This window comes from Hyperoodon ampullatus, assembly GCF_949752795.1.
Source record: "Hyperoodon ampullatus genome assembly, chromosome: 4".
NCBI classification, from domain to species: Eukaryota; Metazoa; Chordata; class Mammalia; order Artiodactyla; family Ziphiidae; genus Hyperoodon; species Hyperoodon ampullatus.
The window spans coordinates 37948652-37961289 of record NC_136917.1 but is presented as its reverse complement, the minus strand read 5'-3'; the positions used below and the strand labels follow the sequence as shown (position 1 = coordinate 37961289).

General features: G+C 49.2%; 1 protein-coding gene across 1 annotated transcript in view; it reads right to left on the bottom strand.

The window, feature by feature from the left end:
* The window catches only part of CPAMD8 (C3 and PZP like alpha-2-macroglobulin domain containing 8), a 100205-nt gene that overhangs the window by 69286 nt on the left and 18281 nt on the right, over nt 1–12638 (bottom strand). Inside the window, exons 10-13 of the mRNA XM_079704060.1 lie at nt 11695–11803; nt 9029–9256; nt 6716–6886; nt 3678–3806 (exon numbers count right to left, since the gene is read on the bottom strand). Coding sequence (XP_079560186.1) covers nt 3678–3806; nt 6716–6886; nt 9029–9256; nt 11695–11803 — 637 coding nt within the window. The remainder of the gene's footprint in view (nt 1–3677; nt 3807–6715; nt 6887–9028; nt 9257–11694; nt 11804–12638) is intronic.

The following is a 12638-nucleotide window of genomic DNA, read 5'->3' as shown; positions in this document are numbered from 1 at the left end:
TGATGGGACTCAACAAAAGGAGTACGTACATAGTAGTTTTGCCAGAACCATGTTTTAACCTGAATCTCACTCATAATGTGGGATAATCTACAAGATCACAGGCTTGAATTCTTTACAAAAGTCATGGCAATGAAAAGGCAGGGAGACTGTTCTAGATCAAGAACAATTACAGACACAGAAGAGCCAAAGGCAACTTTTAAATTGACACTGAGTAAAATGCATGCACGTATACACACATGCACACACAGGTGAGCACACACACATGTGCACATGCACAAGCATGCATCTGCAAGACATGCATACGCATGCACACTCACACGTGTGCACATGTGCAGGCATGCATGGGTGTGTACACACACTATATATAAACTATATCTCGAGGACACCTTTGAGAATCTGAATATTGCCTGTGAATTAAACAATATGATTGAGTTAATATAATTTTCTTAGATGTAACAATGACCTTGTGGTCATGTTGAGGAATGTCCTTATTTTTAAGACATATTATGCTCAAGTATTTAAGAGTGAAGCATCATATCTGTAATTTACTTTCAAATATTGCAGTCAAAAAAGGTGGAGGGCTTCCCTAGTGGCACAGTGGTTGAGAGTCGGCCTGCCAATGCAGGGGACATGGGTTCGTGCCCCGGTCCGGGAAGATCCCACATGCCACGGAGCGGCTGGGCCTGTGAGCCATGGCCGCTGAGCCTGCGCATCCGGAGCCTGTGCTCCTCAACCGGAGAGGCCATAACAGTGAGAGGCCCGCGTACCGCAAAAAATAACAATAATAATAATAATAAATAAATAAATAAATAAGGTGGAAAGAAATAGATGGATAAATAGGTGAGTGGATGGATGAATGGGTAGATGGGTGGGTGAATGGGTAGTAGGTGGATGATGGGTGCATGGGTGGGTAGATGGGAGGATGGATGGATGGGTGGATATGTGAGTGGATGAGTAGATGGACGGATGGATGGAGGATAGATGGATGGATGGATGGGTGGATGTATGGATGGGTGGATGTATGGATGGGTGGGTGGGTGGATGGACGGGTTGATGGGTGGATGGGTGGGTTGAGGATGGATGGATGGGTTGATGGGTGGTAGGTGGATGGATGGGTGGGTAGATGGGAGGATGGATGGATGGGTGGGGGGGTGCGTAGATGGGTGGGTGGATGGGTGGATGGAGAGATAAATAGATGAGTGGATGGATGGGTGGATGGGTAGATGGATGGGTAGGTAGGTGAGTGGGTGGGTGGGTAGATTGATGGAGGCAAAATATTAATTCATAAATCTAGGTGAAAAGCATATGGTTATTTATTATACTTTTTTTTATTTCTCTCTAAATTTGCAAATATCCTCCTTATAACAACACCCAAACAAAAGTCTCTTTCTGTTTGAGATGTTGGGGAAATAAAAGAAGGAAAGAGTGCAAATCTTTTTCTTCTTCTCACGAACTAACCCCATGGCATCAGAGCAACCCTAAAATATTGGGGTGACAGCCCCATTTACAGAGCAACTCCTCCCTGCACATCCCTTGGTGCTGGAGGAAGAAGAAAGGGCCCCAACACAGAGCTGGGACTGCACCAAGCATGGCCACTCTTGCCTCAATGCCCTGAGGTCACACTCAGGGCCCCTCGATGACAGTCTGGGACGGGGAGAGCTGGCACCTGCTGACCTGACTGAGGCAGGACAGAGGTGTCCCTCCAAGAAGAAACTCTGAGTGGCCCAGCCAAGTCCTCGCCTACGGGAACAGTGGTCCCAGCAGACATGGCACAGGACTCCTTCCCACCCCCACAAGAAGGTGGCCAACACCAGCATCCCTACGCTGCACAGATGGTTAAACAGTATTAAAACAAGAACAGCGTGTGCAGCCAAGCTGGGCACGATCTCACTGGAGTTTCTCATTCTCATAACCCCCCCAGAGGGCCACTAAGCCCAGGGAATAGGCAGCCCTGCCACCTCAGTTCCTCCGAGCTGCATCCCAGGGGCCCCTTGGGTCTGGGCAGCACCCTCGGAGAGGGGATCTCAGAAGTTTACAGGGCTGGTAGGGCCTGGGAGTCCCATTGGCAAGTGGTTTCCACTAGAGGCAATGCTGGCAAGCCTGCCACCACCCACGGCAGCCGGGCTCAGCCCACAGAGCATCAATTAGGGGAATTAGTGGAGTGCTTTATAAAACATACATATACGTATATATCACTTAATAGGTGAGGGGAAAAACAAACCGCAGTTGATCCAAACCATATGATGCAATATAATTCGCCACGAAAATGAAAGCCCCTCTCAAGTCAGGAAAAGACTCGGAGGTAGTTCAATGTAAATTGCTAAGTGAAAGAAGCCAATCTGGGGACTTCCCTGGTGGTCCAGTGGCTGAGACTCCACACTCCCAATGCAGGGGGCCTGGGTTCAATCCCTGGTCAGGGAACTAGATCCCACATGTCGCAACTAAAAAAGATCCCACATGCCACAACGAAGATCCTGCAAGTGGCAACAAAGATCCCACGTGCTGCAACTAAGACCCGGCACAGGACTTCCCTGGTGGCGCAGTGGTTAAGAATCCGCCTGCCAATGCAGGGGACACAGGTTCAATCCCTGGTCCAGGAAGATCCCACATGCCGCAGAGCAATTAAGCCCATGTGCCACAACTACTGAGCCCACGTGCCACAACTATTGAAGCCCACATGCATAGAGCCCGTGCTCCACAGCAAGAGAAGCCACCGCAATGAGAAGCACGCGGACCACAATGAAGAGTAGCCCCCGCTCGTTGCAACTAGAGAAAGCCCTCGTGCAGCAACGAAGACACAACACAACCAAAAAAAAAAAAAAAAAAGACCCATTGCAGCCAAATAAATAAATAGATATTTTAAAAAAAAGAAGAAGACAATCTGAAAAGGACACACACTGTATAATTCTGACTCTATGACATTCGGAAAAGGAAAAAGTATAAAGACAGTGAAAAGCTCAGCGTTTGCCAGGGGTTGGAGGGAGGGAGGGATGAATAGGTAGAGCAGAGTGGATTTTTCGGGAAGTGAAATGATTCTGTCTGACACTGTAAAGGTGGATACGTGACATTGTGTATTTGTCATAAAATGTGCACCACCAAGAGGGAACCCTGACATACATTGGGGACTTTAGTTCATAATCACATATTAAGAGCGGCTCATCAATTTTAACAGATGGTAATAATCAGGGAAACCGCGTGCAGGGGAAGTGGGTGTATGGGAAGTCTCTATATTTTCTGCTCAGTGTTTACAGATCCCTATTTCCACACACATCTTCACACATCTTACTTAATTTGGATCGTGGAATAATAGACTTGGGAAGAACTAACGTGAGACCCAGCTCTGAGTTCGTCTCATCTTTGCACTCGGTGTGTCTGCAAGTGTCTGGTGGGTGACTTCTGGTGCCTTTGCACAAGAAACTCCAGACAGTGGGGGACCAGGGCCAACAGGACCCTGAGGGCAGGGGACATCACAGTAAACCCTGGCCTTGGCCTAAATGTCCATCATAAATAAATTACAGGCATTCATTCCACGGAATACTCCCCTTGCCGGAGGGATGGGGCTCCTGTGTCAGCATCAGCATTAACCCTGCTGGGGCATGTGCAGGCTCCCTGGAGGCACGTGCATGCTGCTTCTTGGGCCCCGTCCTGCTCGAGAAGGGCACACCTGAAAGCCTTACCTGCAGGGGGAGGGAGGGCGGCTGCAGCTGCAGGTAGCACTGGCTGGGGGAGTACCAGCTGCTGAGGGAGAGGTAGCTGGGCAGGTACTGGGCCCCCACGAGCTTTCCGCCGAGTGCTGTCACCTTGGTCTAAAGAAGAGAGGGTATTTGATCAAGGTTTGGATGCTTGGTGTAGGAAGGGGGTCTTAATCAAGCCTATGTAATGAAACCCCAATAAAAACTGTGGACACCGAGGTGGGAATGAGCATCCCTATTGGCAGTGCTCTGTGTGTAGTATCAGGAGGGTGATGTGTCCCGACTCCATGCTTCTGCCTGCCCTGCCCTGCCCTGCAGCAAGATCTTCTCATTCTCCAATTTCCCTTTGGAGAAACTCTTCCCCAATTCTCAGAGTATGGGGTCCAGTGTGGCTAGCTTGTTCTTCCCCAGCTCCACAGGAAGCAAGTGTCCAAGGCTGGCCACAGGGTGTTGGGGGTTAGCTCAGGCAACGACAGGTGGCCCACATTGCCACTGAGAGACAGTTCCATCATGGGCATGTTAGGGAAGCCCATGTCCTGGGCTTGCCAGCAGCCTCAGTGGCTTCTCAGAGGGTATAACCTGCTTGGGAAGTGAGCACAGGGGAGATGGTGGTCAGGAGAGGGAGACGCCGCACTGGACAGCATCCCCAGAGCTCTGGATGCTGCTCCACCTGGAGCTCTCAATCCTCCCCCTTCATGCCCCAGGGACTGGCAGTTATATTACTTTTGCTCCTTTGGGAGTTTGAACCTGTTGCCTTCACTTGCTGCTGGAAAAGTGTGGCTAACACAAGAGAGATGCCAGAAGTGGGGGCAGGAAGGGGGTAGTCTAAGACCTCTGTGTGATAAAGAATAAAGAAGCTGCGGGCTTCCCTGGTGGCGCAGTAGTTAAGAATCCCCCTGCCAATGAAGGGGACACGGGTTTGAGCCCTGGTCTGGGAAGATCCCACATGCCGCGGAGCAACTAAGCCCGTGCGCCACAACTACTGAGCCTGCACTCTAGAGCCCACGAGCCACAACTACTGAAGCCCATAGGCCTAGAGCCCATGCTCCACAACAAGAGAAGCCACCGCAGTGAGAAGCCCACACCTCAATGAAGAGTAGCCCCCACTCACCACAACTAGAGAAAAGCCTGCGTGCAGCAACGAAGACCCAACACAGCTTAATTAATTAATTGATTAATTAATTTAAAAAAGAAGCTGGCCCACCTTTATCTCAGTTACTGGCAGATAGCCTCTGAACCCCTAAAATTTCCCAAGTGATGCGGGTGTCTTTGTTATTCATGGTGGGTCCTGATAATGTGAGCTAATGAGATAATTCAGGATGGGGACAGTCATGCCAGAAAGACCAATCATGGGATTAGAGGGTTGGGGCTTTGAGCCACGTGATATGGTATCAACTTGACCTCTAGGGAGGGGAGGTGGCTAGAGACTGAGTTCAGTCATGGGGCCAATGATTAATCAATCAAGCCTATGTAATGAAACCCCAATAAAAACTGTGGACACCGAGGTGGGAGTGAGCATCCCTATTGGCAGTGCTCTGTGTAGTGTCAGGAAGGTGACGTGTCCCGACTCCATGGGGACAGCACACGAAGCTACAAATTTGGGACCCTCCCAGCTCTCATCCTATGCATGTGTGTCTCTCCCTTTGGTTGGTCCTAATTTGTATCATTTTGCTATAATAAAACTGTAATTGCAAAAAATACAAACTTCCAGTTATAAATTCAGTCCTGGGGATGTAATGTACAGCATGGTGTCTATAGTTAATAATATTGTATTGTACATTTGAGAAAGTTGCTAAAAGAATAGATCTTAGAGGTTCTCATCACAAGAAAAAAGAAGTGTAACTATGTATGGTAACTGGACATACTGTGGTGTCATTTCACAATATATACATACATTAAATCATTATGTTGAACACCTGAAATGAATATAATGTTACATGTCCACAGGTGCTGTAATTGTAAGGTAGTGGGGTAGCAGGAACCTCCAAATTTGTAGCCAGGTGGTAAAAAGTGTCGGTGGCCTGGGGATCCCTGGCTGTTAAAAATCTTTAAGGAGGGCTTCCCTGGTGGCGCAGTGATTGAGAGTCCGCCTGCCGATGCGGGGGACACAGGCTCGTGCCCCAGTCCAGGTAGATCCCACATGCCGTGGAGCGGCTGGACCCGTGAGCCATGGCCGCTGAGCCTGCGCGTCTGGAGCCTGTGCTCCGTAACAGGAGAGGCCACAACAGTGAGAGGCCCGTGTACCACAGACACACACAAAAAATCCTTAAGGACATGTCGCCCACAGGGGACATAGTGACCACAAGTGTCCTTGGCTCCCACCTACACATTTATTCTCAGCTGCCTTCTGTCCCCACCATCCCAGTGTCCGTGGGACCACCATGCCTACCACCAGCTATAGAGATGAGGGCTGGGACATCCTCTTTACCACTCCTGCTCGTCCCTCCCCTGACAAGGGGACACCAGGTCCTGCCAATTCTACCTCCACTGCTCCAGGCTCAGTGTCCTCTCCATCATCACCTCCCATCTGCCCCCCTGTGGCCCCGCCCAGACATCCCCCACTATGGGCACTGGAGTGACAGAATGCCTTCTGGGTAAGCCCTGAGCACCCCTGTGAGGTGAGGGGAAGCCCCACTGGCTCCCTCTTCCATATCTTCTTGAAATGGCTTGGCTGGCTGGGCATTTGCAGGATCCAATTACACTAGGACTGTGGGCCTCTGGGGCTCTGCATATGCTGTTCCACCTTCCTGGAAGCAGCCTGGCTGAACCTCCCCCTTGTCAGGAGTCCACCTGGGAAGATCCCCTCACAGGAGCCAGGCACCCTCATCTCTTCTCAGCCTCCCACCTCACTCTGGGGTGGTTGGGTTATCTGACTCACTATCAGCCTCCCCCATCAGACTTTGAACTCCCTCAGGGCAGGGGCAAGACCCAGGTCCACTGGCCCAGTGCCCGAGCATGGCCTGGAGGAGGGACCAAATCCATGCCTGCTGGCTGAATGACAAGGGTCTAGGTGACTCACCCACCTCCAGCCACACGTGTTGGGCTGACACAGGGATGGAGGGGATTTCAAACCCTACCAGCCCACCCCGGGACACAGACTCGGTGGTGTATATGTTGTCCTTCGGCGTCAGCTCTGCCCTGATCTGGACCGTCACCCCCTCAGCCGGGCTGCCGTCTGGGTAGGACAGTTCCACCTGGAAGGAGTCACCAATGATTCAACGTGGTTAGGGTGGCAACACTTCCCAAACAGATCTATAGATTCAACCCAATCCCCCAGCAGACTCCCAGCCAGCTTCCTTGCAGCAATCAACAATCTAATGTTAAAATTCATACGGAATTGCAAGTGGCCCCAAACAGCCAAAGCAATCCTGAAAAAGAACCAAGAACTCATACATCCCAATTTCAAAACTTACTACAAAGGTACAGTAATCAAGACACGTGATACTGGTGTAAGGACAGATATGCAGACCAGTGGAGTAGAAGAAAAGAGAGTCCAGATATAAATCCACCCATCTATAGTCAATTGATTCAAAAAAATAAGATTAAAATATGGTGAGGGGGAATTCTCTGGCAGTCCAGTGGTTAAGACTCCATGCTTCCACTGCAGGGGGCATAGGTTCAATTCCTGCTCAGGGAACCAAGATCCTGCATGCCAAGTGGCACAGCAAAAAAAAGAAAAGAAAAAGATTATAGTCAATTGATTTACAACAAGGGTGCCAAGACCATTCAATGGGGAAAGAACAATTCCTTCAACTAGTGGTTCTGGGACAACTGGATCTCCACATGCAAAAGAATGCAGTTGAACCCCTACCTCACACCATATACCAAAATTAACTCAAAATGGATCAGAGACCTAAATGTAATGGCTAGAACTACAAAACACTTCCAAGATAACATAGGGGAAAACTTTTATGACCTTAGACTTGGCAAAGAAGTCACAAGGCACAAATCACCACATGCCAGCCATTCTCCTGGTGCCATAGCCAGGTAGGAATGGGGCGGGCAATGCCATGGACAGTTCCACGTGACTCTCAGACCTCACTCATTCAGGCAGGTAGAAAAGGCAGTCAGAATGAGGGGTTCAGATATTGTGAAGAAATACGGTCAGTGGTTCCTGAAGGACCCTGGAGCACCCCTCAACTGTGTAGGTATCTGGTGATGGGGTGACCAGCTTCAGCTCCGTTCTTTAAGGCAGACAGTAGAAAATTTCTTAGGTGTAGGTGAAATGCTCCCCTTTCACTGAATGGACAGCTCCAAGCCCCTTCTTCATACACAATCTGACCCTGCACATGGTGCCTTAGCTTCTACTCAAGCTGGTACCCTCAAAGCCAGGGGCACACAAGCCATGTCTCTGTGTGTGGGACAGTGGGAGCTGAGATCTCATCATGGAGGAGAAAACAGAGGTCCCAGAGCAGAGCAGGAGAAGCAGGACACAGCATGAGGACAGACTGCTAGGATCCTATGGGTGACCCATGGAACATAAAAGGGTACAGGGGTGTGGGTGCTGGGCAGAGGCAGGGGTTAGAGGGTATGGCCAGCTTCCCCCTGAGGTGATGCTAGGCTGCACTGGCCTTGACTCCCCCAGCTGCAACTGAAACAGACGCCCCAGTTCAGCAATTAGGATAAGGATCTCGAATTTCTAGTCACCTCAAACTTTACTGTGTAGAAAACATGGTGTGGTGGGTGGGAGGGAGATGGGGGCTTGTTCAAAATGCTGTTCCCCACAGGGGATCTGAGTCAGTCTGTCTCAGGGACGGGGATCTGCCTTTCAGGGACTTAGCTATTAAGTCATCCAGAGATAAAGTCAACCCAGTTAAGGAAGGTGATTTAATAAGTGGATACGTTTGGTAGTGTATATGGGAGGGAGATGCAAGAGGGAGGAGATATGGGGATATATGTATATGTATAGCTGACTCACTTTGTTATAAAGCAGAAACTAACACACCATTGTGAAGCAATTATACTCCAATAAAGATGTTAAAAAAATAATAATAATAAGTGGATACGTAGCATCCTGGTTTAACGCTCTAGGTACGGGAATGTCTAACTATGTGGATTAAAGTAAACCATGCTTTTAGGTGGAGCAGAATGTCCAGTGTCCCCTGCCCTGGGTACCAGCTCTCATCACACTCAGCAAAGCAGTCCCTTGATCCCAAGAGGGCAAAAGTTCTGCTGGCATAATCAAACGGCGTAGTATTCAGCCAAGTCACGGCTGTGGGGCCCACGGCATGCACTGCAGTGGTTACACAGTGGTCCTTGGGCAGGAGCTGGGCTGGGAGGCAGCACAGAGCCTGTGACCTTGACAGCCCCTGCTGGGCACCATGCCCAGGGCTTACCTTCCCCACATAGGATAGACCCGGCTTAAACTGCTTCCTGGTGTCCTTGGAGTACCGGACATCCACCAGCTGTCTCTGGACGGGGGTGGAGTCATCAAAAGCCACCTGTTGGCTACCGTCCGTGCTGGTCACCATGGCCCAGATGCTGACGGTGCCCCGGAAGTGCTCAGGGACATCAGCCAGGATCATGTCCTTCACGCAGATGTTGAAGTCCTGGGAGCCGTGGATCTGGAGGCGGGAAACACACAGGTCGTGCTCGCAGGGAGCTGGAGTGGCTTTGAGAGACGACTCGCAAGCACAGAGCTCAAGTAGGTGACTCTGGGGACTTCCCTGGCGGTCCAACGGTTAAGACTGCATGCTCCCAATCTGGGGGGCCCAGGTTCGACCCCTGGTCAGAGAACCAGATCCCACATGCCGCAACGAAGATCCCACGTGCCGCAACTAAGACCAGGTGCAGCCAAATAAATAAATATTTTAAAAAAAAGTAGGTGGCTCTGGTGGCTTGGAGGGCCAGGGGGACACTCGGTGACCCACCCAACCTATACCGTGAGTAGCTGCGTGGGGACTGAATCCCTGGCTGGACATGCATTATGTCCCAGGAGGAAGGGGGTCAGCTCCTTGGGCAGAAGGTGAGACAACCCCTCGGGCCAGACTGCAGGCAGGGACTTGAACCTGGTCAGCCACACTCTGGAGCACTGGCTCACCTCCCACGCCTGGGGTACAGAATCCCCTCAATCAACCCCTATCTCAGGACCTGGGGGCAGAGGCTGGCAAATAATCCACATCCACAAACAGCTGTGGAGTGAATTACTCAGTAAAGGAGAAAATTAAGGCAAGGGCCACCAGGGGCAGCCTCCAGGGACAATGGCTAGGATACCAAGGGCACCAACACCAGGCATGAAAGAGGTGAGGGGCCAGGGTGTCTACTCCACAGAAGAGAAGCCTCAGGAACAGAGAGGGGGGACACATCCCAGGCGGCAAAGGGATGAAGAAGTAGCTTCGGGTGGAAATGGGAAGGAGGTGGCGCTGACAGGGTTTAATGCCTACAGGGGCAGAGAATCTCCAAGATGTGTTTGTATGTTACATAGTAGCACACTCACAACTTAATGTTAAGTTGAAAAAGAAAAACAAAAACCGGGTTATAAAACTTTACACGCACGGGAACGTGAAATCATGCAGCCACTTTGGAAAACAGTCTGGGAGTTCTTCAAACAACTAAACATAGAGACACCACTGAGAGACTGAATATACAAATGGACCAGGGCCAGATAATACAGAAAAAAAGAGAACTCAGACCCACACTCTGCAGGCACCAGCAAGAAAGCCAACCCATTACAGTTGGCTGTCCGTATTCGCGGTTCCGCATTTGCGGATTCAACCAACTTCAAAGAGTTTCAATCTGGGATCCTGGGATGCAGAATCCTCAGACATGGGAGGGCCAACTGTATCTATAAGTCAGACTTGTAAGCAGTCAGACCCCTATCTCAATAGCAACCAAACAATAACCCCCGTAACAACAAGCCTCAAATGGCCAGGACCAGATTAATAACTGACATTTTTTCTGATTTTGGTTCCCACTTCCATCTTAGGACCAATTGGAAAAAGCCAAATATGCACCCCTCATCAATCACTTTGGATGCCTGCTTCTAGTTACCCGCCCATGACTTCTGCACACCAATAGCTTCCCATCATGGCACACTGGAAGCCTTCCCTTTCTTTCACTATAAAGCCTTCCCACTTCTCCACCTGCCTTTGAGTCTCTGCCAGACACAGGTGATGGTGGCTGACTCCCTTGCTGAAAGCTTCGAATAAATAGCCTTTGCTTGTTCTTATTTGGGCAGTCTTCATTTAATTGCACACCATACAACCCAGGGATTCCAAATCCAAGAGAAATGAAAACATCTGGCCACACAAAAACTTGTACATGAATGTTCATAGCATCATCCATAATAGCCGAAAAGTAGAAACAACTCAAATGTCCATCAACTAATGAATAGATAAACAAAATGTGGTCCAACCATGCAGTGGAATATTACTCAGCCATAAAAAAGGATGAAGTACCTACACACAATACAATGTGGATGAACCTTGAAAACATCAGGCTGAGTGAAAGAAACCAGACACAAAAGGTCACGTGATGCATGATTCCATTTATATGAAATGTCCAGAAATCCACAGAGACAAAGCATGTAAGTAAGTGGTTGCCAGGGGCTGGAGATGCAAACAGGTCTTAACCGCAAAAGGATGTGAGAGATTGGCGGGGGTGGGGGGACGGTTAGCAGAAATATTCTAAAACTGTATGGTGGTGGGTGTACAACTCTGTAATATACTAAAAACCACCGACTTGTACATTCTATATGGGGATTTGAATTATATGATATGTGAATTATGTCTCAAGAAAACTTTTTTTTTAACTTTACACACAACATCCTAAGAGGAAACACATCAAAATACCAATAGTGGCTGTGTCTGCCTATCAGAGGACAAGTCGACTTTATTACTTCTTTTTTATATGTTCTAGCCTCTATGTTCAGCCTGCAGGAATTTTATCATCAGAATATCCCCACCATCTAAACTGTTTTGGAAAGCAAAATAAAACGGATGATCACAGAACTGAAGCTGGTGGGAAGGGACCCACCGAGTGGGTTGGGGTTCCTGCTCCTCACCTTGGTGGTCCTAAGGATGGGGCGCCCCACCTCCTGGCTGTAGTACCCCACACCATTTACAGTCATGTTGATGGTTAAAGTCCCCGAGACAGGTTTCCCAAAGGTATACCTGGAACGAAAGGACAAAGGGTAGTAAGTTTCACAAGCAGGAGATGCCCAGGGGACAGCGGGGGAGGGGTCAGTTTCAGGAAGGCCAGGCCCCACAAGATGTGATCAGTGGTACAGTGGCTAATCCAGGGATGCTTCCCATCCTACATTCCATCCTTACAGCCCTCCCTTTAGCCCTGAGTAAGGACGGATCATGTCAGGGCCCTGTGATCCTCTTCACCAAGCCTCATGTTGGACAGAAAAAGAGACCAAGGGTCAGAGAGGAACTCTGGACCAAAGCAGCAGGGTATATGAGACAACCACTGAGGATGGCCACACATTGGAGCAAGGCAGCCCAGAGGATCGAGCAACCGTGGACAACAGGAAAGCCTGGCTGGGCTTACGTGCCCAGGGAGTTCAACTTTGAACCAGAGATCTGACCTCTCTGAGCTTTGGTTTCCTCACCGGGAGAATGAGAATAATAAAACATCCTCTCAGGGATGTTGGTCAAATACTTAAATATATGTATATCATGCCTGATGCAGTGGAGACACCTGCTTACTGGGACACAGGGGCAAAATGGGGGCAAAATGGGAGTAAAATTTAAAAAATAACACCCAGAATTTTGATAGTATTTTCTAGACTATAAAATGTGTGTATCCAGCAGCACTATTTACAGTTGCCAGGACATGGAAACAACATAAGTGTCCATCAACAGATGAATGGATAAAGAAGATGTGGCACATATATACAATGGAATATTACTCAGCCGTAAAAAGACACGAAATTGAATTATTTGTAGTGAGGTGGATGGACCTAGAGTCTGTCATACAGAGTGAAGTAAGTCAGAAAGAGAA